Source organism: Trachemys scripta, chromosome 4 (assembly GCF_013100865.1).
Source record: "Trachemys scripta elegans isolate TJP31775 chromosome 4, CAS_Tse_1.0, whole genome shotgun sequence".
Classification (NCBI taxonomy): Eukaryota; Metazoa; Chordata; order Testudines; family Emydidae; genus Trachemys; species Trachemys scripta.
The window spans coordinates 121,607,915-121,629,738 of NC_048301.1; the positions used below are offsets into that span (position 1 = coordinate 121,607,915).

General features: G+C 44.7%; 1 protein-coding gene across 1 annotated transcript in view; it reads right to left on the reverse strand.

Moving 5' to 3' along the window:
• The window catches only part of LOC117876535 (complement component receptor 1-like protein), a 208,582-nt gene that overhangs the window by 62,725 nt on the left and 124,033 nt on the right, over window positions 1-21,824 (reverse strand). Inside the window, exons 12-14 of the mRNA XM_034768797.1 lie at window positions 16,254-16,448; window positions 12,265-12,450; window positions 6,767-6,952 (exon numbers count right to left, since the gene is read on the reverse strand). Of these exons, the coding sequence (XP_034624688.1) occupies window positions 6,767-6,952; window positions 12,265-12,450; window positions 16,254-16,448 (567 nt within the window). The remainder of the gene's footprint in view (window positions 1-6,766; window positions 6,953-12,264; window positions 12,451-16,253; window positions 16,449-21,824) is intronic.

The window sequence follows — 21,824 nt, forward strand, 5'->3', positions numbered from 1 at the left end:
ATTAGTCAAAAGAAGCAACTTGCCACTCACCCTTCATTACAGGAGAAGTTTGCTGTTGCACCAAACTGGAGATCCGTGAAATGAACCCTGCCATTTTCTAGTTCTAGTGGTTTACATTCCATTTCTAGAAGAGAACGAAGCCAAAATTAGCGTTACCTCATATTACCTTAACGGGAGAAAGGGGATATGTTAACTTGCACCCCCTAACATAGCAAATACCATGGCAGATCAAAGCCAATGACCTTGGAGTCCAGTATCTGTCCTGTACAACAGCGGTCAGCACCAACGGCTACAGAGGAAATCTTACAACCCACATTATGGATAGTTTTGTAACATGCCCATGGGAAGTGAGGAGAAGTGGAAGTGGGATGATGCTTCCTAATCCCACACAGACAGTGGTTGCCTTATATCCTGAATCTAGAGATTTAAGATCCCTTTGCAGATTTAATATAAGTGCAAATATTCCTATTGTACATGTTAAGCCCAGATCCTGAAAACTCACATACATAACCATATTCATGTGGGTAGATCCATTGACCTCAACTGGCAGCAATTACAAATAAAAAGCAACATAATGCATGGGGGGGGGGGAGGAGAGGGGAGGATAAATGGCATAAATTATGAAAGGTAAAAATTGATATGGGGAGCTAAAGACATCAGTGAAAGAGTCAGACAATAAGGATAAGGTTTTGAAGTTCATTAGGAACAAAACAAATTCTACTGTAAGAAAATGTACCTGTGTCCACCCCCTGGAGAATGCTGTAATAATATTTGTACAAAGTATGCCTTGTGAGGTATCTGAAAATTTATAGTTTACTGGTCAATGTTGTCCCAATAAAATGCATGGCAACAGTGTATGTGAAGTTATAAGATTTCCCTGTATAACGTTAACTAGGGTTACCATCCGTCCGTATTTCCCCGGACATGTCCGGCTTTTGCGTCTCTAAATAGCCGTCCGGGAGGAATTGGTAACAAGGTTAAAATGTCCGGGGGGGGTTTTCTCCCTCGCCTCCCTCCCTTCCTTTCATGCAGAGTGTGGCTGCTGATTGGGCGGCTAGGCCGACTGACCCACTCCCATTGGCCTCCAGCAGCCAGAGCCCTCCCCTGCTCCCCCCTCCCTCTCTCTGTAGTCCTGTGTAACACACAAACCGACCCACCGGGCAGTGTGTTTTGCCAACACATGGAGCCAGAATGGTAAGAGGAGTCGGGGGGGGGGGGCAGTCAGGGAGCGGGGGAGTGTTGGATGGGTCCCCAGCCTCCGCCTGCCATCCCCCCTCTGCGCATCCCCCCTCCGTGGGTCCCCCCTCCCTGTCTGCCTCTCCCTTGTCTGTGTGTACTGCCAGAGCCAGCAGCAACTGCTGTCTGCTGCCCCCGGGTCCTAGTGCCCCCATCCACTAATGGGAAGACAGGCTGCCCTTAGCCTGCCCTTCCACCCTAGCCCTGAGCCTCTCCAACACCCCAAACCCCCCAGCCCCAGCCCTCATCCCCACACACCCTAATCCTCTGCTCCATCCCTGAGCCCCCTCGTGCATCATGAACCCCTCATCCCCAGACCCACAGCCCTCACCCCTGCATCCCCTCCTATTCCCAAACTCCCTCCCCCCTTCCCACACACCCCCTCCTGCCCTCAAACTTCCTCCCAAAGCCTGCACCCCCTCCCTTTGCACCGCCTCTCACCCCCAAACTCCATCCCAGAGCCTGCACCCCTCACCCCCTCCTGCACACCCACCCCCTGCCCCAGCCCGGAGCCTGCACCCAGCACCCAAACTCTATCCCAGAACCTGCACCCCTCCTGCACCCTAATCCCCAGCCCAGGACCTGCACCCCAGACCTCCTCCCCCCACCCAACCCCCCTCCCAGAGCCTTAGGCAGGTGGGGTGGGGGGTTCTGGGCCCCACCAAAATTTCTACAACCCTGCCACCCATGCGAGTGGATAAGAGTCAGGGCAGTCAGGGGACAGGTAGGGTCCTGGGGGGGCAGTTAGGGTAGGGGGTTCTCAGCAGGGGGCAGTCAGGGGACAAGAAGCAGGGGGGGTTGGGGTTCTGAGGGGAGCAGTCAGGGGGTGGGAAGTGGGAGGGAGTGGATGGGGTGGGGCGGGGCTTCCCCCCCCCAGTGTCCTCTTTTTTGTTTGTGGAAATATGGTAACCCTACGTTAACTCCTGTTGCAAACCACAGCACAAGTTGGCAAACAGCTCTGTCTCAAATGAATGTGTGCTCTGCTTAATTTGCATTTAAGTAGTAAGCAGTTATCAGGCAGGAATCAAAAACAAACTACAAAAAAAGTGAGGAAAAGCAGCAGGAAAGTTCTTTCCTTATAGACTTTTTGTGAGCTGGGAATGTTTTCCAAGGGGCAGAACTGACACTACAAAAAAGGAGGGACAAACTCCCAGACACCCCTCCTCCCTCTCACTCTGGCCACCAAATCACTGCACTAGAAGAGACAAGGAAGCTGCCACTAAGCTGAAGAAGGGGTCTTCACCTAAGAAGTCTGGTCAGTGAGACTGCTGGGAGCACGTGGTAAACGCAAAATGAAACTTAACATAGTTTGTTAACTTGGGCACCAGTTGTGTTTTATCTTGACTTCTCTTGTAACCATTTTGGATTTATGCCTCATTACTTGCATTCACTTTAAAGTCTCTTTGTAGTTAATAAACTTGTTAGATCTAATCCAGTGTGTTTAAATTGCAGTGTCTGTGAAACTCTATTTGGGTAGCAAGGTGTGTGCATATTATTTCTATTGAAGAAATACAGACTTTAAATGAATTTGTATTGCCCAGACCTCTCCCAGACAATACAAGGCATACTTCTCTGGCGGGAAAAAAACAAAACGAATACTAGGAGTATGTTGGGGTCACCCTGCAGTATAACCAAGGCTGGTGAGAGCCAAGGTATGGCTGGCTGAGACATAGCCTCCAATGTGCAAGTCACTCCCAGCTACCTGTGAACAGTCCAGACAGGAGCTACAGCAGCAAAGCACTGTAACGGGCACGGGTGACAGATTCTCAGTAGTCTGGATGATACATTGAGTATACCACTCCTAGTAATGGTCCAAACCTGTTACTAAATGGAGATGGTAGAACAATTATAATACAGGAAAGACAGAAGTGTTCAGTAAATTTCCCCCTTTTGTATTTGGAAAGAAGCATGACAACATAGTCTCATCAGAAGAGTCTGATGAAGTACTTTCAGGTCTATTAGTTAGTAATTAAAGAGAAAGTTAAACTACATCTGCTGCTAGGGATAAACATTGTTAAACCGAACCCTTGGGATAACTTGCACCCAAGCGTCCTAAAAAGTTGGCCAAGGAGATCTCTAGCCCACTGATTAACTTCTAATGAATCTTAGAGTACCAGGACATTGAAGAAGAATGGAAGAGCACTGATCTTGTGCCAGTATTCGAAAAAGGGAAAGCAGAATGACCTAGGTAACTATACACTAGTTAACATGACCTCACTCACAGGCATAATAATTTAAAGGTATTGTGGGATTCATCCATTCCAAGGGCAAATCTATTCTGACCTCTTGAGCAGTGTAGGGCAAAATTTTCCCAATTCATAAGAAATTAAGAACAGAAATATAATTCATACCAATCAATATGGTTTTATGGAAAAAATCAGGTTTGATAAGCCTGACCTTTTCTTGGAAGTTACAAGTTTGTTTGATAAATGTAACTGATGTAATATACCTAGACTTTTGTAAACTGTTGGACTTAGTACCCCAAATTAACACTTCAGTATCAATAGAGCACAAGTAAAATGGACTAAGAATTGGCTGAGAGGGTGAGGTAATATCTTTTATTGAACCAACTTCTGTTAGTGAGACACTTTCAACCTTACACAGAGCTCTTCTTCAGGTTTGGAATACATTTCCCAGACCAAGAGTGGTGCGTAAGCGCGAAAGCTTGTCTCTCTCAGCAACAGAAGTTGGTCCAATAAATTATATTATATTATCTCACCCACTTTGCTTCTGTAATATTCTGGGACTGACATTGCTACACCACCACTGCATACAAGAACTGGCTAATGGACATCTCAAAGAGCAGTCATCAGTGGGAATCATTATCAAACAAACAATGTTTCTAGTAGGATTCTGCAGGGATTGGTACTAGACCTGATGCTATTCAACATTTTAATCAGTTGTCTGGAAGTATACAAAAATCACTCCTGATAAAATTCACAGAGGACACAGAGATTGGGGGAGTGATAAATGAGGACAGGGCAGTCCTACAAAGCAATCTGGATCCCCTGGGTCTGTTCAAACAAAATGCATTCTTGTATCGTATAATGGAAAATTATACAGCTAGGCACAAGAAATGCAGGCCGTTCCTAGAGAACGGGGAAACTGTATCCTGGGAAGCAGCAAGTCTGAAAAGGATTGAGGTGACAGCAGACAATCAACTGAACATGAGCTCCCAGTGGGATCCTAGGGCAAAAAGGGCTAATGTGATCCTTGATGTATTAACAGGGGAGCAGGAATAGGGAGGTGATAGCAATGCTGTATACAGCACTGCTGAGACCCATACTGGAATACTGTACCCAGTTGTGGTGTCCACATTTTCAAAATGATGTTGAAAAACTGGAGATGGTGCAGAGAAGAGCCACAAAAACGTATTCATGGGCCTGAGAAAACGCTGTACAGTGAGAGACTTAAAGAGCTCAGTCTGTTCAGCTTGTCAAGAGAGACTGTGAGGCAACGTGATTACAGCGACTAAGGACCTTCACAAGGAGAAGATGCCAGGTACTAAAGGGCTTTTTAATCTAGCAGAGAAAAGCAGAACAAAAACCAGGAACTGGAAAGTGAAGCCAGACAAATTCAAAATGGAAATAAGACAAAAGTCTTTAATAGTGAGGGTGACTAACCATGGGCACAAATTACCAGAGGAAATGGCAGATTCTCAGTCTCTGCAAGTCTACAAATCAGGACCGGCTGTCCTTCTCGAAGATATGCTTTAGTCAAAAACAAGTTTTTGGGCTCAGTAAAGGAATAACTTGGTGAAATGTAAGTAGCCTGCGATGTAACAATCCCTTCTAGTTTTAAAGTCTATGACACAGCAGACTGTTCACATGAGCAATATAAAGCACATTTGTGTTTGCCGGACCAGGTTCTAAGTGTCTCATCCTTTTTTGAATCCTACCATGTTCCTTGCCTCCATTTTGTGGCAGTACATTCTACAGGCTTGTTATGCATTTTGTAAATATTTGTTATTAATTTTCTTCGTACATGAATCCTGATTTTAGACAGTTAAGAACTGCGTGTTCCTCAGTCAAGCTCAGTGGAAGAAATTTTCTTTGCCCCTACAAGAGTTATTCATGATGCTTTTTCCCCCGCAGTAGACTTATTCCCACGAAGAATGAACTGTATCAAAAAAAGTCACCATATCTCTATGGAGTTCAATATAGATATACTGTATCCATGCAAAGAGAAAAAGTGCTAACTTTATGACTGTACTGGGGAAAAAAAATTCTCAATGCAGACAAGGCATGTAAAAATTGTGACCTATTTACTAAGGCCTGATCGATTCAGCAAAACAAGTCCCGCTGAAGTCACTGGGACTTAAGAAGGCACTAAGCGTTTTGCTGAATCAGGGCCTATATATAAAGTATTTTCTCAAGCCAGCAGGCCAGAGTAGGTGAGTCTAAGGCTATTCAAGAAAGTCCCATCAGTATTCAATATGACAAATTAAATCATAATTTAAAAACATATGCACAAGGAGGCAGAGTTAAGGTTCATCAGTATCCAATTGTATATCTCTTTACTAGTTACTGTAGTATTGCATTGACTAGGGACTTCTGCATCGTATATAGCATATATAGTCTTGAGATGAGGAAACTTGCAAAAAATGAAGCCAAGGGAAGTATTCGCTAAGTTTTGTTACAAATTAGTATTTTGACCAACTTTGTAACACATTATTCAATACTTTTAGTACAGTGAATTCAGTATGGCTAAATTCTACAATTCGTTATCAGGGATAGAGCAATTACAGTTTTTCAAAAAAAGACAGACACTTATCACAAAGTGTTTCACTTTATTGCAGTACTTTTGATGCTCCCTATACTATCAACAGGAAATACTATGAACACGATGAATTTAACCACACCAAGCTGTAGTTGTCCAGTGTTCTGTGGCACCCACTTTAATGAAGTTAAAAGATGTGAGATGGTAAGAACCAAGGTCATTAGGGAAACTAAAGAGGGTTAAAGCTTAAATGTCCTTTATTTTATACCTCCATTTAAAGCTGACCAGCGTAGATAGAGTATCAAATTCCAGTAACTTCACTGGTGTGCACTGAACGCCTCCCAGTCACAGGACCATTATGTGGACAATGGGGTCTCTGGTAGAGAAGAACGGCACTGTTCTTAAGTTTAGATCTACTGTTACATAACAAGACGTTGATGTTCTAGAAAGGCAAGTATTCAGCACACGGCCTAAAAACCAGGAAGAAATGTGGTAAACCAATTCCTCAATAGGATTAAGAGGAGAGTATTCAGCACAGAAGGCTGAAGTTACTGGAATTTTCTATTTTAGCTGCTCTTAAAGCAGCCTACAAAGACAGGGAAGCAGTCTGCCTTTTTTTTTTCCCTTTTTCCTTTTTTTAAATACACAGTCAACTACAAATATAACAAAGAACTGTCCAAAATGTATTTAGAAAATGTTTATGGATACCAGTGTTGAACTGTGAACCACTTACCCAATAGAAGAGAGATTCCTAACTGTGTCAATATGGCTTGCACATCAATTGAAATGGAAAAGCAATGAAGATACTCACCTACACAAAACTCAGGGTCTACTGACCATGTTGAATTTGCAAGACATGTAACAAAAGGAGACTTTCCAGAGCCCAACATGTATCCTGGGTGACAGGAGTATTTCAGTTTGGTCCCAACAGGATAGGAATTGTTCATTGCCCCAGGCAGCTCAGCAAAACTCAGTCTTGGAGGAGAATCACAAGTGCCTAGCAATAGAGACAGACAAGAAAGGGAAAAAGTTAACTATGAAAGATATTCAGTAGTCTGTTGTAACAGAATACTCCTTTCTGAGACGCCACAAATTATTTTATTGGGGACAATTTGGATGTACTTGTTTTCATTACAGCCTTGAAGCTAGTTTACTGAATGAGCTTGATACAGAACTGCTGTACATTCAAATTTTACATTTACCATGTATACATCACCCTGAGCATCAGGGCCAGCTCCAAGTTTTTTGCCGCTCCAAGCAAAAAAATTTTCCCGCATCCTCCGGCCCCACCCCAACTCCGCCCCTTCCCCACCCCATTCCAACCCCTTCCCCAAATCCCCAGCCTTGCCTCCTCCCACATTTCCCCTCCTACTCCTCCCTCCCAGGCTGGGAGGGAGGGGGGAGAAGCGGAGCGGCGGCGTGCTCGGGGGAGGAGGCGGAGGTGAGCTGGCGGGGGGGGGAGCAGTTCCTCTGCCCCCACCCCGAAGGTTACTTCCTGCATCCCTCCCCATGCCCCCCACCGCGGCAGCTCACCTCTGCTCCGCCTGCTCCCCTGATCAAGCCGCCGCCACTTGGCTTCTCCCACCTCCCTCTCAGGCTTGCCGCAAAACAGCTGATTCACACGGCAAGCCTAGGAGGGAGGGGGGAGAAGCCGAGCGGTGGCGCGCTTGGGGGAGCAGGTGGCAGTGGAGTGGAAGTGAGCTGGGGGGGGGGGGCGGGGGGGAGGGTCCTCTGCGCGTTCCCCCCCCCCCCCGCCCCGAGGGTTACTTCCTGCGGCCCTCCCTGTGCTCCCCCACTGCCGCAGCTCACCACTGCTCAGGGCCAGCTCCCGGCGCCCGAAGAAAAAAAAAGGGAGCTGGAGTGCCGCCCCTTGGGGAGTGCCGCCCCTAGCACATGCTTGGAAGGCTGGTGCCTAGAGCTGGCCCTGCTGAGCATGTTTGGTAACGTAAGGTAAGTACATTGTGCAAAACAAGGCATTGCTCCACCCATAGGGCTTATGATCCAATGCAGCACAGGCTCAGAGAGACTGTTTCAACCATTCATGTCGCTCTGTAAGACGACGACGCACAGGGCAAAGGAGACCAAGATAGCAATCTACAGAAGAGTACATGAAACATGTATGGGTTTAGAAACACTGGAAAACAGCTGGTGGAAAGCTCTCTCTGACAGCTGACTTTCATATTTCTCATGCGATGCATTGACACTGTATGACAGGCATGAGGACAAGTGCCAACAAGAAGCAAAGTCGGGAAAATAACTGAAATACTTCCCGATGTTCTGTATTGTATTTTCAAGGGGGCAACCGATCCTGGATGCTAATACCTTAACTGTATCACTGAATTTATTAACCTTAATTTGGGATACTGCAATTTATGTACTATATGGACCTTATGACTTTCAAACCAAATTTTGTACTTTTGGATAATTTAAGCGATATACCCAGATGTACAGACACTCTTTTCTTAAAAAGATCTAATACACAGGTTAACATTAGCTTTAATAAAATCTGTTAAATCCATTTCTGTACAGTTACAAACCTAAGGCTATAACTGGAGAACTTGCTCATTTTATAATCTTTAGGAGTCCTACATCCCAAACCTTGTTTTACCGAAACTGGTCAGCTACAGCAGCTGCACCTTTACCTGCTATTCTAAGTGGCTTTTTCTTTCCCCTAGCCTACCTCCAACTATGGGCAGGAGAGACATCCCCCATCCCACAGCAGCAGGCGCTGGGTAGTAACGCTATCTCACTATACGGGACAGAGTTTAGCCTCCAAGGCAGAAGCCGCACCAACAACTCTTCTCCCAGGCAGAAGCGCTTCCTGGGTCTCAAGGCTAGCGGAGGTGTGGTGCCACATCAGCCAGCCAGCCCCAGGTACTGGGGTGGGGCAGTGGGTATCTGTCACTGCCATGCGGCATGGGCATGCCTCTCCCTGCTCACCCCCTTCTGGCCCCCCCATGCCTCAGGCCCCCGCGGGCTGAGTCTGATGCAACAAGGGCTGAGGGGCTGGATGGGGGTGGTGGCGGCCTTGGGTAGGGCGGGGCCAAGCCCCCGTGTGGGCAGAGCCAAAGTGATTTTTTTTATTTAAGTTGGCTTTTTTGGATAAAATGCTTTTTGAGGAAAACACCTTGTGAAAGACAGTTTTAATTAAGATACATTATAGCTCAAAGATCTCTCATCATGGAATAGGGATTATAAATTCTAATTCTATAGTATGAGACAATATATTCATGTAATGTTTAAGAAAAGTTTTGTAAAAGAGTTGCCATAGTTCATGGATTAGGGACCAAAAGAAGAACAGGAGTACTTGTGGCACCTTAGAGACTAACAAGTTTATTAGAGCATAAGCTTTCGTGGGCTAGTGCCCACTTCTTCGGATGCATATAGAGTGGAACATATATTGAGGAGATATCTATACACACATATAGAGAGCATAAACAGGTGGGAGTTGTCTTACCAACTCTGAGAGGCCAATTAAGTAAGAGAAAAAAACTTTTGAAGTGATAATCAAGATAGCCCAGTACAGACAGGTTGATAAGAAGTGTGAGAATACTTACAAGGGGAGACAGATTCAATGTTTGTAATGACTCAGCCATTCCCAGTCCTTATTCAATCCTGAGTTGATTGTATCTAGTTTGCATATCAATTCCAGCTCAGTAGTCTCTCCTTGGAGTCTGTTTTTGAAGTTTTTATGTTGTAAGATAGCCACCCGCAGGTCGGTCATTGAATGACCAGACAGGTTAAAGTGTTCTCCCACTGGTTTTTAAGTATTATGATTCCTGATGTCAGATTTGTGTCCATTAATTCTTTTGCGTAGAAACTGTCCGGTTTGGCCAATGTACATGGCAGAGGGGCATTGCTGGCACATGATGGCATATATCACATTGGTAGATGTGCAGGTGAATGAGCCCCTGATGGTATGGCTGATGTGATTAGGTCCTATGATGATGTCACTTGACTAGATATGTGGACAGAGTTGGCATCGGGCATTGTTACAAGGATAGGTTCCTGGGTCAGTGGTTTTGTTCAGTGATGTGTGGTTGCTGGTGAGTATTTGCATTAGGTTGGGGGGTTGTCTGTAAGCGAGGACAGGGCTGTCTCCCAAGATCTGTGAGAGTAAAGGATCATCTTTCAGGATAGGTTATAGATCTCTGATGATGTACTGGAGAGGTTTTAGTTGGGGGCTGAAGGTGACAGCTAGTGGTGTTCTGTTATTTTCTTTGTTGGGCCTGTCTTGTAGGAGGTGACTTCTGGGTACTTTTCTGGTTCTGTCAATCTGTTTTTTCACTTCAGCAGGTGGGTATTGTAGTTTTAAGAATGCTTGATAGACCCAATCTTATGAGGTTCCAGGGGGTTCTGTATAAATTATTTTGGTTAATCTTTCTCTCTACTCTATGGGACTCAGTGCTCAGTCTAGAAGATACCATCAGAGATGCTTAGTTTTGCAGTTCTCAAACTGTGGATTTGTGTCTCCAGAGATAACATGCTTGTTAACAGCAAAAATGTTTTTAAATAAAATAAATAAATAATAATTGAGAGGTGAGAAATAACAGACCTCAACTCTACCGTCCCTCTGCAAATTTGTGTACACAGAGTAAATCCCTTACCCCTCTCTAGAAGTGCAAAGTTTCAAAAAGTTCAATTAATAGAAGATTGTTGGGAGTGGAATAGAGCTGGACAAGTTGAAGTCTGGAGATAAATGTGAGAAGGGAGGGACAGGCAGTAGAAAGAAAAGCGAAACTGTTTGAGCTGCGTATTTCAAAAGTCTTGAGGTCTTTCTGAGTGTAGCCTCCCTTGATTTGAGATCTACCATACCAGTCGCTCACGAGAACAGAAAAACCTATAATGGCAGCAGGCCATAAAAGAGACCCAGTTTGGGAATATTTTAATGAAGTTCCTCTACTTGTGGGTAAGACAGGTATGCATGCAAAATGCAAAGAGTGCAACCAAGAAATGCAAGGCCTGGTTGCCCAAATGAAACATCGTGAGAAGTGTTCCTTCTCAAGAGGAAGCTGCGTTCAAGATGATGAAAGGAACATGTCTGAACACGCAGGATCTTCAGACGGGTAAACTTTTTTTATTTCATACTTCTTTCTTAAGGACTGCCTGTCTTCCTTCTGGACTATTCTTGAATTCTCATGTTTGAGCAAAAAATATAGCTGTTACTCTGTGGTACTATCATTTTAGATGCAGTTGTGATAAAAAATAAATAGCTGAAATAGGCAGATCTTCCTTTTACAATTTCACCTTTAAAGCAGTACTGAGTGTCAGTGAATTCAATGAGGAATACTAAGTGAGCAGCATGGTAATAATAATTAAATAACTGCATTGACTTATTTTGTTTAGGAGAATCCATCCTCAACATACAGGATTCTGAAGACTATCCACCTTTGAGATCACCATCATTTTCTATACTTTCAGAGTTATCTGCCAATGATAGTGTTTCAGTCACATCATGTATGTCACATAGCCACAGTATATCACCTGTAGCAAAAAAACAACAAACAAAACACAAACAAAAAACCTACCACACACACACTCCATCATCCAGAAACAACCATAGGTACATTTGTGATAAGAATCAGAAGATTACAAAAAGAGGTGATTGATGAAAAAATTTGCCTTTGTTTATGCAACACACTATCCTTTCAGTGTGATTGAGAACCCACACTTCATTAACATGGTTCAGTCATTAAGACCAGGATACAGTCCACCAAACAGAGCAGATGTCACAGGCAAATTGCTGAACAAAGTGTATGAAAGAGAAATTGAGCAGTGTGCAAAAGGTCTAGAGGTTAAAATTGTTAACCAGAGTCTTGATGGGTGGAGCAATGTCCACAATGATCCTATTGTATGCGCTTGTGTGACAACAGAAGAAGGGAATGTCTTCCTTACAGAAACAACTGATACATCAGGAAATGTACACACAGCAGAACACTTACAAGAAGTAGCAGTAAAAGCTATAACAAAACTGTGGGGAAAAAATGCAAATGTCTAGTATGCAGCTTGGTCACAGACAACGTTGCAAGTGTATCCAAGAGGAGAAGAAATGTAGAAGAGTCCCAAGCTAATAACATACGGTTGCAGGCTGAAGTCACTGGAATTTTGTATTTTAGCTGCTCTTAAAGCAGTCTACAATTTTTAAAGTCAACTACTAATATAACAAAGAACTGTCCAAAATGTATTTAGAAAGTGTTTATGGATACCAGTGTTGAACTGTGAACCACTTACCCAATAGAAGAGAGATTCCTAACTGTGTCAAGATAGCTGGCACATCAATTGAAATGGAAAAGCAACGAAGATACTCACCTACACAAAACTCAGGGTCTACTGACCATGTTGAATTTGCAAGACATGTAACTACAGGAGACTTTCCAGAGCCCAAAATGTATCCTGGGTGACAGGAGTATTTCAGTTGGGTCCCAAAAGGATAGGAATCGTTCACTACCCCAGGCAGCTCAGCAAAACTCAACCTTGGAGGAGAATCACAAATGCCTAGCAATAGAGACAGACAAGGAAGGGAAAAATTTAACTACAATATGAAAGATATTCAGTCGTCTGTTGTAACAGAATACTTGTTTTTGAGAAGTTACAAATGATTTTATTGGAGACAATTTGGATGTACTTGTTTTCATTACAGCCTTAAAGCTAGTTCACTGAATGGCCTTGATACAAAACTGCAGTACATTCAAATTTTACATTATTTACCATGTATCCTTCACCCTGAGCATGTCTGGTAACGTAAGGTAAGTACATTGTGCAAAACAAGACAGTCCTCCACCTCACAGGGCTTATGATCTAACGCAGCACAGGCTCAGAGAGACTGTTGCAACCATACAGAGTGACATGAAAGAAGGCTGGCGTATAGGGCAAAGGAGACCAAGGGAGCAATCTATAGAAGAGTACATGAAACATGTCTGGGTTTAGAAACAAGTGAAAACAGCTGGTGGAAAGCTCTCTCTCAGACAGCTGACTTTCATATTTCTTGTGAGATGCATGGAAACTGTATGACAGGCATGAAGACAAGTGCCAATGAGAAACAAAGTCAGGAAAGTAACTGAAATACTTCCCGATGTTCTGTATTGTATTGTCTAAGGGGCAACCGATCCTAAATTCTCAATTACTGAGGGACAATCTTCACTCGTTGCTATATAAGTTTTCCACAAGCTACTCTTAGCATAAACTTTTATGAGCGATGTACCCGAAGAATTGGATACTAATACCTTAACCATATCACTGATTTATTAACCTTAACTTAGGATATTGTAAATTATGTACTATATGTACCTTATGACTTTCAAACCGAATTTTGTACTTTTGAATAATTTAAGCGTTATACCCTTGTATAGGGGTATACAGATGCTCTTTTATTAACCTGTGTATAGATCATTTTAACATTAGCTTTAATGAAGTTTTTAATCCATTTCTGTACAGTCACAAACCTAAGGCTACAACAGGGGAACTTGCTCATTTTATAATCTTAGGAGTCTTACACCCCAAACTTCGTTTTACTGAAACTGGTAAGATACATCAGCTGCACCTTTACCTGCTGTTGTAAGTGGCTTTTTCTTTCTCCCCAGCCGGCCTCCAACCATGGACAGGAGGCACCCCCAGCCCCCAGAAGCAGACCCTGGCCATTAACACTCTCACCAACGGGACACAGTTTAGCTTCCCAGGCAGAAGCGCTCCCGGGGGCCCAAGGCTTGCAGAGGTGTGGTGCCAGGGGCTAGGGTGGGGCAGTGGGTACCTGTCGCTGCTACGGGGCTTGGGCCCCCTTGTCCTGAGTCTGATGCAGCCCGGGCTGAGGGGCTGGATGGGGACGGGGACCAGGCCCCTGTGTGATGGGGAGAGCCCGGGGGAGCTGCTGCGGCTCTGGTCCCCGCCCAGCCCAGCGCCGATGTGGGGGGACGGGACGGACCGAGGGGACTCTGTGCCCAGGCAGGGGCCACCCCCTACCCCCAACCCCAACCCACTCACCGCGAGCCCCAGGCAGGGGCAGCAACAGCAGCGTCAGGAGCCCCCGGGTGCCGGGTGAGCAGCGCACAGCCAAGACCATGGCGGGGCTGGCAGCAGAGTCTCAGGGACGCGACTGCTCGCTTCGGCTCTCCCAGCAACGTCAGGGGACCGGAGCTCGAGTGAGGGTGAGGAAATGGGGCGGTGAGCAGGGGCACAGCCAGGAGAGAATGGGGCAGGGCCTGAGAAGTGGGGGCAGGGCATATTCAAAAGTGGGGCTTCTGTCACTGTTTTGCACCCAGGCACTGCCCGGGGAGCAAGTGGTGGGGTCATGGGAAGGGGAGAAGAGGCTGCACTGAGCCCTGAGTTATTGGTTCACCCCAGGGATCAGCATCGAGCCTGTGTCCCAGGAGGCAGGGGGACCTGCCCAGGCACATACATGGAGTGGGCCGGCTCGCCCCGCTGCAAGTGTGTCTTTGTGGGTGCAGCTGTGGGCACATTACATGGAGGGGCAGCTGCTCATGGAATCACCCACCAGGTCTATCCCTTGTCTGCTTTTGTTCATTAGGATGTAAAATTGAAACATTTAAAGCCCTCCACGGGTTTCCCTTCCCGTCTGTATCCCTGAGTGCAACAGCCTTCCCCAGCGCTGCTGCCAGGAGCGGGCTTCCTACAATGGCCGGAGCAGTTTCTTTCAAAAGATATAAAACCCATTGTTTGTACTAACCTAACTCTGTTCACTTTTTTTCCTTTTGTGAACAAGCTGCATGTCACTCTTATTATATAGGCCAAAAGAATCTGAGACAGGGCGCTTAGACAGGGACTATGTTATTTAGACATTTTTATTTAAAAACGACTTCCTCTTTCTTTGATGGAAATTCAATCATCAGACATGGCAGGTATTTAATCTGAATAATGATGCATTTCCCGCACAGTCTCAGTGTTGAGAGGAGTGCGGGGAAGGAAGAGGAAACAGTCTCATAATGCATAGACCTGGTCCATTCCACACTGCTATATTTAGTTTCTGATCCAACAGAGTAGGACACATGCTCTGACATTCTGGCAAGAGTCACTCAGAGCCAGGAGCTTGCCAAACTAATGTTTAGGAATCTGCATCTTTAGAGACAAGACAGACTTAACCCACTTACACGTTGTCACAGTGAGAGCCCCTGTACTATCAGCTGGGCGACCCCTGCAGACTGCTGCTAGGATCCCATTCAGATATTCTAGGGGAAGCCCATAGCAACCCCTACATTGAGCTGCCTACCACTTTCCTTTACAAAAATTCTCTCTCTCTTTTTTTTTAAAAGAGCTCTAACAGTTCCGTGGTTTGCAGCAGGGATGTGAAAGGCTCAATCTGGTGCCTCTTGCTGCCATTATGAGTTACGAACTACCAAAATCTGTCATTTCCCTTCAGTTTTACTCATCAAAACTTCCTAGAGTGACTTCTAAAATCCCTGAACATGCTGTTCTCACTGAGCATTCTCTGCAAGGTGTTGCCATGTGCAACTCAGAACTGTGCATCTCCATCCCGCACATCAACATATCCTTTGGCCTAGGAGAAGGTGCACCGTGTTGGGAACCAGGAGATGATGAGTTCAACTCTCATTATTTCTACTGACTGGTATTAACAATCCTGTGCCCTTCAAAACCCAAGTTATCACTGAGCACCCCATCCTCCCTGAATGGAAGCTACATAAGCTAGGAACAACCCAGATCTCTAATATTGCAGAACCAAGTCTCATCCACTTAGCCTAACCGAAAGAATTTGCCAAATCTAAATACTTGGCTACGCGGTGCATATAATGAGGCTATTCATGCATATATAATCCATTGTTTTAGTGTGTTGTGCATCCTCCTCTAGTGGTTGGTCCGGATAACAATTTACTCCTGCAGCCAATTATTGTAATTAGTTCTTTAACTTAATAGAGGTCTATGCTACAGTACCTTAGGCCCAAGAGTCAAACCTCAATGACACATGGAAGTGGAGGATGGGACATTAGTTTCATATAGACTTCATTTTTCTTGTTAAGAAACCCAGAAGTTACATAAAACCCACAGCAGAAACAAGTTATTACAATTGTAAAGCACTCAGCAGTTAGGAAACCACAGAATTACGGTGACCCGTGAGATCTTAATTTTTCCTCCTTGAGTGTACGTGAAGCAACAGCCATTTTTTAAGGATTATGTTTCCAACAGCAATCAGGTTTCCCACAAGTTATATCTTTAGATGATTAATGCCTAACTGAATTTCCTCATGTTTATGGGTTTGCCTAGAAATCAAAATATTGTTTTTTTCTGGTGGGAGAAAGTAGAACAAGAGGAAGATAAAAAGAGTCAGTCACCTTTGCATTCAGGGGCAGGCCCATTCCAGACTCCATTGATGTTATCTTTAGTTGTACAGTGAATGGAGGCCTCTCCAGTAAGTGAGAAATTATCATCACATTTGTAAGTTACCGATGAGTTATAATCAAAGATTTCCACGTTGCCGCCATTGTGCATCCCATTGGCAATATTAGGAGGAGGAGAACAAGTAATCGCTGAAGGAAAAGAGAATGGTATCATGAATATTAATGCACATTTCAGTTAGAGGTGAATTGTAAAGATTATGTAAACATTTGTTTACAATTCCTCCCAAAAAGGGGAAAAAATTCAACCATTTGAGAGTGTAATTAGTACTGTGTTTTAACAAAATGTCAGGCATTACCTTCCTTAGATTTACAAGACTTTCTGCTTTCAAACTTTTCTCCACTCCCAACATCCATTCAGCTAGAAGATTTTGGCTCCGTTAAACAAATCCCAGATAACAGCCTTATCAGAACACATCTCTCCCCTACATTATATACAAGGAGCTGTGACTCTTTGATTGACATCCTTGAAAGACAATAGATGCCCTTCTACAATGTTCCAGAAGCTGAACGCTTAAATTAGAACTTTCCTTTTAACTGCAGCTGGTTCTGGTCCGAAAGGACAAAAAAGTTAAAGCAAATAAATTGGGAAGAAGTTTTAATACTGGGTTTCACTCCAAAATAGCCTCAAGATTTTGAGTGTGGAGTCCAGGATTGGTTGATTGGTTTTGAGGGGAAGGGAGGAGAATAGTTAACAGGGAGGAATTACACTAAATAAAAAAAAAGTTGGATGAAAGAGTTCAAAAGCAGCAGAGATTATTTGGTGAGGAATGAGAAACTAATTGAACCCCACCATCCTCGTGTTCAGGGTTCACTTGTGTTTAGGTCATTAGTTGGGTTGGAATCTATACACCAGACAGCAAGCTCAAGGGGAATGCTCTGTAGGGATAGAGAGGCCTGTGGGGTTTTGTGTTTGTTTGGAATGTGGCTTCTACAGAAGGAACCAGCAACACAATGGATATTCCTACACTTTCATCATGTCTCCCCGTTCCCAAAAATATCTATATGATCGACATAATCTAAATCGAGTGAATATAAAACACACATGAAAGCTTTGTAACCAGGGCCGGCTCTAGGTTTTTTGCCTCCCCAAGCAAAAAAAAAAAATAAAAATAAAAAAAACCAAAACAAAAAACAGAAAACAAAAACAAAAACCGAGAGCACAACTGTCAAAGCAGAAGAAATAAAAAACCACCCGGAATGCTGCCCCTGGAATTCTGCCACCCCAAGTACGTGCTTGGTTTGCTGGTGCCTAGAGCCGGTCCTGTCGTAACAGTTACTCTGCAACAGCTCCAATCATGAGTTCTTCTTCAAGCCATAAAAATAGCCTGACCTTCACAAGTTGGAAGTTGACTCCATTCAACTTGATCTCCCTTCGGCTTACATTGGATAAAAGGCTGCCCACGTAATCTGAACCTAAAGAAAAGAGAAAAAGTTTCTTACCTAACTCTCTAATTATTCCTGTAATAGTCCAGAACTTGGGGAAAGGGGTTCTTTCTGCCAGTAAGTGACCCTGTAGGGTCATTCCTGCTGTAAGTACCAACATGATCCCTAGGACCAAGGAATGCTGATTGGTTAAAGTCAATGTAGAACAAACAAATAGGTGGGTATACGATTGTAGCGACCATGTTAGCAGGTGAAATCCTTCCCCTTAAAGTCTATACTACTTAGATGCTTGAGAATTTCTGGGCAATATCTTTGTTAAACTGTAGCAAAGGGAAACAAGTAAGTCTCTCGTTTCTACATTTTTTAATACTTCTTATTTCTTACATCTCCAGAAGGTAGAAGAAGTCCCTAAATAAGATCCAGAATTTGAAAAACACTAAGGAAATTAGTAATTTTCCAGACTGTTAAACTTCTCCGAGTGTTTGCATGTGAAAGAAGTTTGGATTTGCAGAGTAGGAGGCTGCGTCACACCTCCCTCGTTCCAATCTGCAGAACAGTGCTCGGGATATGGGCTGCAGGCATTCTACACTTTGGATTACTGGCCCAGAGAAATGGGGAGCAAAGTACTAAAAGGGGTGTCTCTGTCACTCGGGAAGTCAGTAGCTCAGCCTGCTTAGTGCCATCATTCCTCTGCCTATTTTAACTCTGCTCTTCTACCAAAGAGTTGGCAACAGTCCACACCCAAGACCCACTTAGCTAGACCTCTAGCTAATTCTTGCACAGGAAGTACTGCATACTCGCAATGCAGTCACTTAGCCTTCGCTACTTCCTTTAACACTACAGGCTAAAGGTCATGGCCTTATTTATTTGTCAAGGAGGTTTAGAGAAACAGATGACAGGTGCACCTAGTAAAGCTGGTCTCTGCAGGTTCTTTCACTGGTCTGCTGAAAGGACAGGGGCCAACAAGGATAGACAGGAACATCATTTGTGGCCAGGTGGCTACCGCTTTTCTTCCAACTTAACACATTACACCCAAAGGCCACTTGTGCTGACAGCAACAACAGGGGGAGAAGACAGCTGCCCAAGGACTGTCCCGCTGCTGCCACTCTTTCAAAACCTGAACATCTCAATGTCCAAACCTAATCAGCCCATTTAAATCCAAAGCTTTTGTTGGTGGGACACAATTCCAAGGTGGGCAGCTTCTGTACACTTCTGCATAGGAAAATGTGAAGCATCACAACAATAGCTTGGTCATTCTTGTGGGTGCAACTCAGATGCAGTATTGCCTAGAGGAAAAACCACTGGACTGGGACTCAGGAAACTTGGATCTCATTCTCATTTCTGCCTCTGGCCTGTGGGTGATCTGGGAAGTCACTTCCCCTCTGCGCTTCAGATTCCCTATCTGTAAAATGGGGTAAACAATACTGCCCTCCTTTGTAAAGTGATTTGATATCTGATAACAGCTCTTAAAATTCATAGGAATAAAAGGAACCTGGAGAGGTTTTCTAGTCCAGTCCCCTGCACTCAGGCAGGACTAAGTATTATCTACACCATCCCTGACAGGCGTTTGTCTGACCTGCTCTTAAACATTTACAATGACAGAGATTCCACAACTTCCCTAGGCAATTTATTCCATAACCAGCCCCCCCCAATCATCCTGATCCCAGCACAGGGAATCTAACCCTTGTTGCCTGCACATACCACTTAAATGGGTGATACAGTGAAAAACAAAATGATATATTAATTAAAATGGAGACATCCATGCTCATGCCATGTGCTTCCCTGTTCAATGACTCTGATGTCCAGAAAGTACCTGCACAATCCAATGAAACTAGAACCCAATCACATATTATGGTAGTTTTTTCCAACAGCAGCTTGAACAAATTGAAGCGCACCCCATGATACCGTAGCTGCACCTGCTTCCTCCCAACTTAATCTTTCAACTGGAGGACTGAGGGATCATGATCCACACCTGGCCAAATTCAGCTTGAAGGTTATACCTTTTCAATAGGGCCCTGAAGCCAGGACAGCAGATCTGTAGCACCTGCTCAGATTAGGTTTTTCAATTAGATCGGAATTTCTATTATTCATTTTCCACTGTTCACCAAACTAAGCTCTGTGAATTAATCAGCACAGGCTGCCCAACACTCACCCGTCATCACAAATGATGTTTACTCTTGCACCATACAGGTAATTTGTTGTATCAACAGCTCTGCCATGCTCAGGTCCTTTTGGAACACCACACGATTTCCCTAGCACAGAACAAGATCAGTGTTAGCGTGTTATGTTGATGCAACAAACTCTAACAGACTTAGAAGAGACTATGGCCGGTGTGACCAAACTGTGATTCGCGAGCCGCATGTGGCTCTTTTACTGTTAAAGTGCAGCTCACGGAGCCCTCCTACCAGACTTGGGGGGGGGGGGAAGAGGAGCTTGGGACCTCTGCCTTGGAGCAGGGTGGTGGGCTAGTGGCTTCTGCCCAGCAGGGAGGCAGGTCTCAGGGCTTCAGCAGGAGCGGGGTGAGGCCCTGAGCCCCAGCAGGTGCCTCCTGTTCTGGCTCTTGAACTTCTGAAGATTGTTGTATGCAGATCGAAGGGTCAGTAAGTTTGGCCACCCCTGGACTATGGCAATGGCAGACTAGCAGTGCAGTTTGTTCACTCTCCTCTCTGGGGTTTTTTTCCTACTTAACTGTGGATATTCTTATTGTCCATATTAAGTGTTGAATTCTATCACTTTGTCAACTTCAATGGCAGAGACTCCTCCTACCTGGTACAGGGAGTTATTTGTGATGCTTCCTCTGGTGCCAGGCACTTATTACCAGACAGCACCCACCATCAGCCATTCACCATGTCCACATGCCAAACAGAAGAGACATGCTGCATTCAGGGAGCCACAGAGAAAGCTACAAATAGCACTAATGATTATATTGGGAAAACATCTCTGTCCTTGATGTGGACAAGGATTTTTGCACATAAAAATATATGGCCTGTTATATACATGAAGTATTTTCCTAATCAGGCATGCCAGACTACTTGAATCTAAGACTGCACAAGAAATTCACATCAGTATTAAGATATAGCCTAGGTTTGTCAAACAGAATATAATACATATGTAAGCAGAGTCAGGATGAGCTCTACCCTGACATCTGGTGGTGAATTATGGCAAGTGTGGAAAAGAACTCCAGGGGCTGATCTTGTTTGCATAGGCACACCCACTCGCCTGGCATGAAACAACAGCAACTGAAAGTGGTTACTTTGGCTGGTGTGGGATCCCCAGTTTTCTCTGTTATTGGGGCAGGAAGAATAAAGTTTTGTTACCCTGATTCTGTGAATCAAGGCCAGTGGAACTGTTGTATGACAGAAGGACTGAGTGAGTCCTTCACCATTACCTAAGTAGCACTTGCTTGACAAAGGGCATGGGTTACAAAACCCAGTGAATTGAGAGAGGATGGGCTGCTGCTGAGGGTTTGAAACACCAATTGCACTGTTCCCTCTCTCCACTGTTGAATGTCAGAGCTAACTTTGATTCTATTAGGAATCTAATTACATGCTGCTGAGCTGAATTCACTTTGCGCCAATGGTGCAGTAGCACTGGGGATCCCCTACTATGAGCTGAAATTGCTAAGAGCTGAAATCACAAAAGAGCTAAAGTTATTAAGAGCTGAGATCACTTAGTGCTGTGTTAACTAGTGGGGGAGCCTGAAGCTATATTGCTAAGCAGCTGGCAGAGCAATTTGTGGGGACGACTGGAGGAGCAGCGAGTGGCATGGAGCCTTGCGGGGCCGGTTAGAGCGGCCCAAGGAACGGCGAGCGGAGCTGTTTGCGGGGATGGCTGGAGCGGCTCACAGGTCTGTGAGCGGAGCAGCTTGTGGGGCGGCAGGAAGTGGACTGGCTCATGGTGAAGGCTGTGGCAGAACCCCACGGAGAGACGGCCAGCCGGCCTTGCATTATGTAAGGTGCCCCTTAACACCCTGCGTACTCCCCCCCCTTTTACTCTGGGGCTGCACTGACCAGGGACAGAGACTTTGGGGTCTGTTGGACTTTTGAGACTTTGGGTGGTTGCTAGACCCAAGAGACTTTGGGGGTGTTGGACTTTGGGGACTCGGTGATTTTTGGGTTGCTG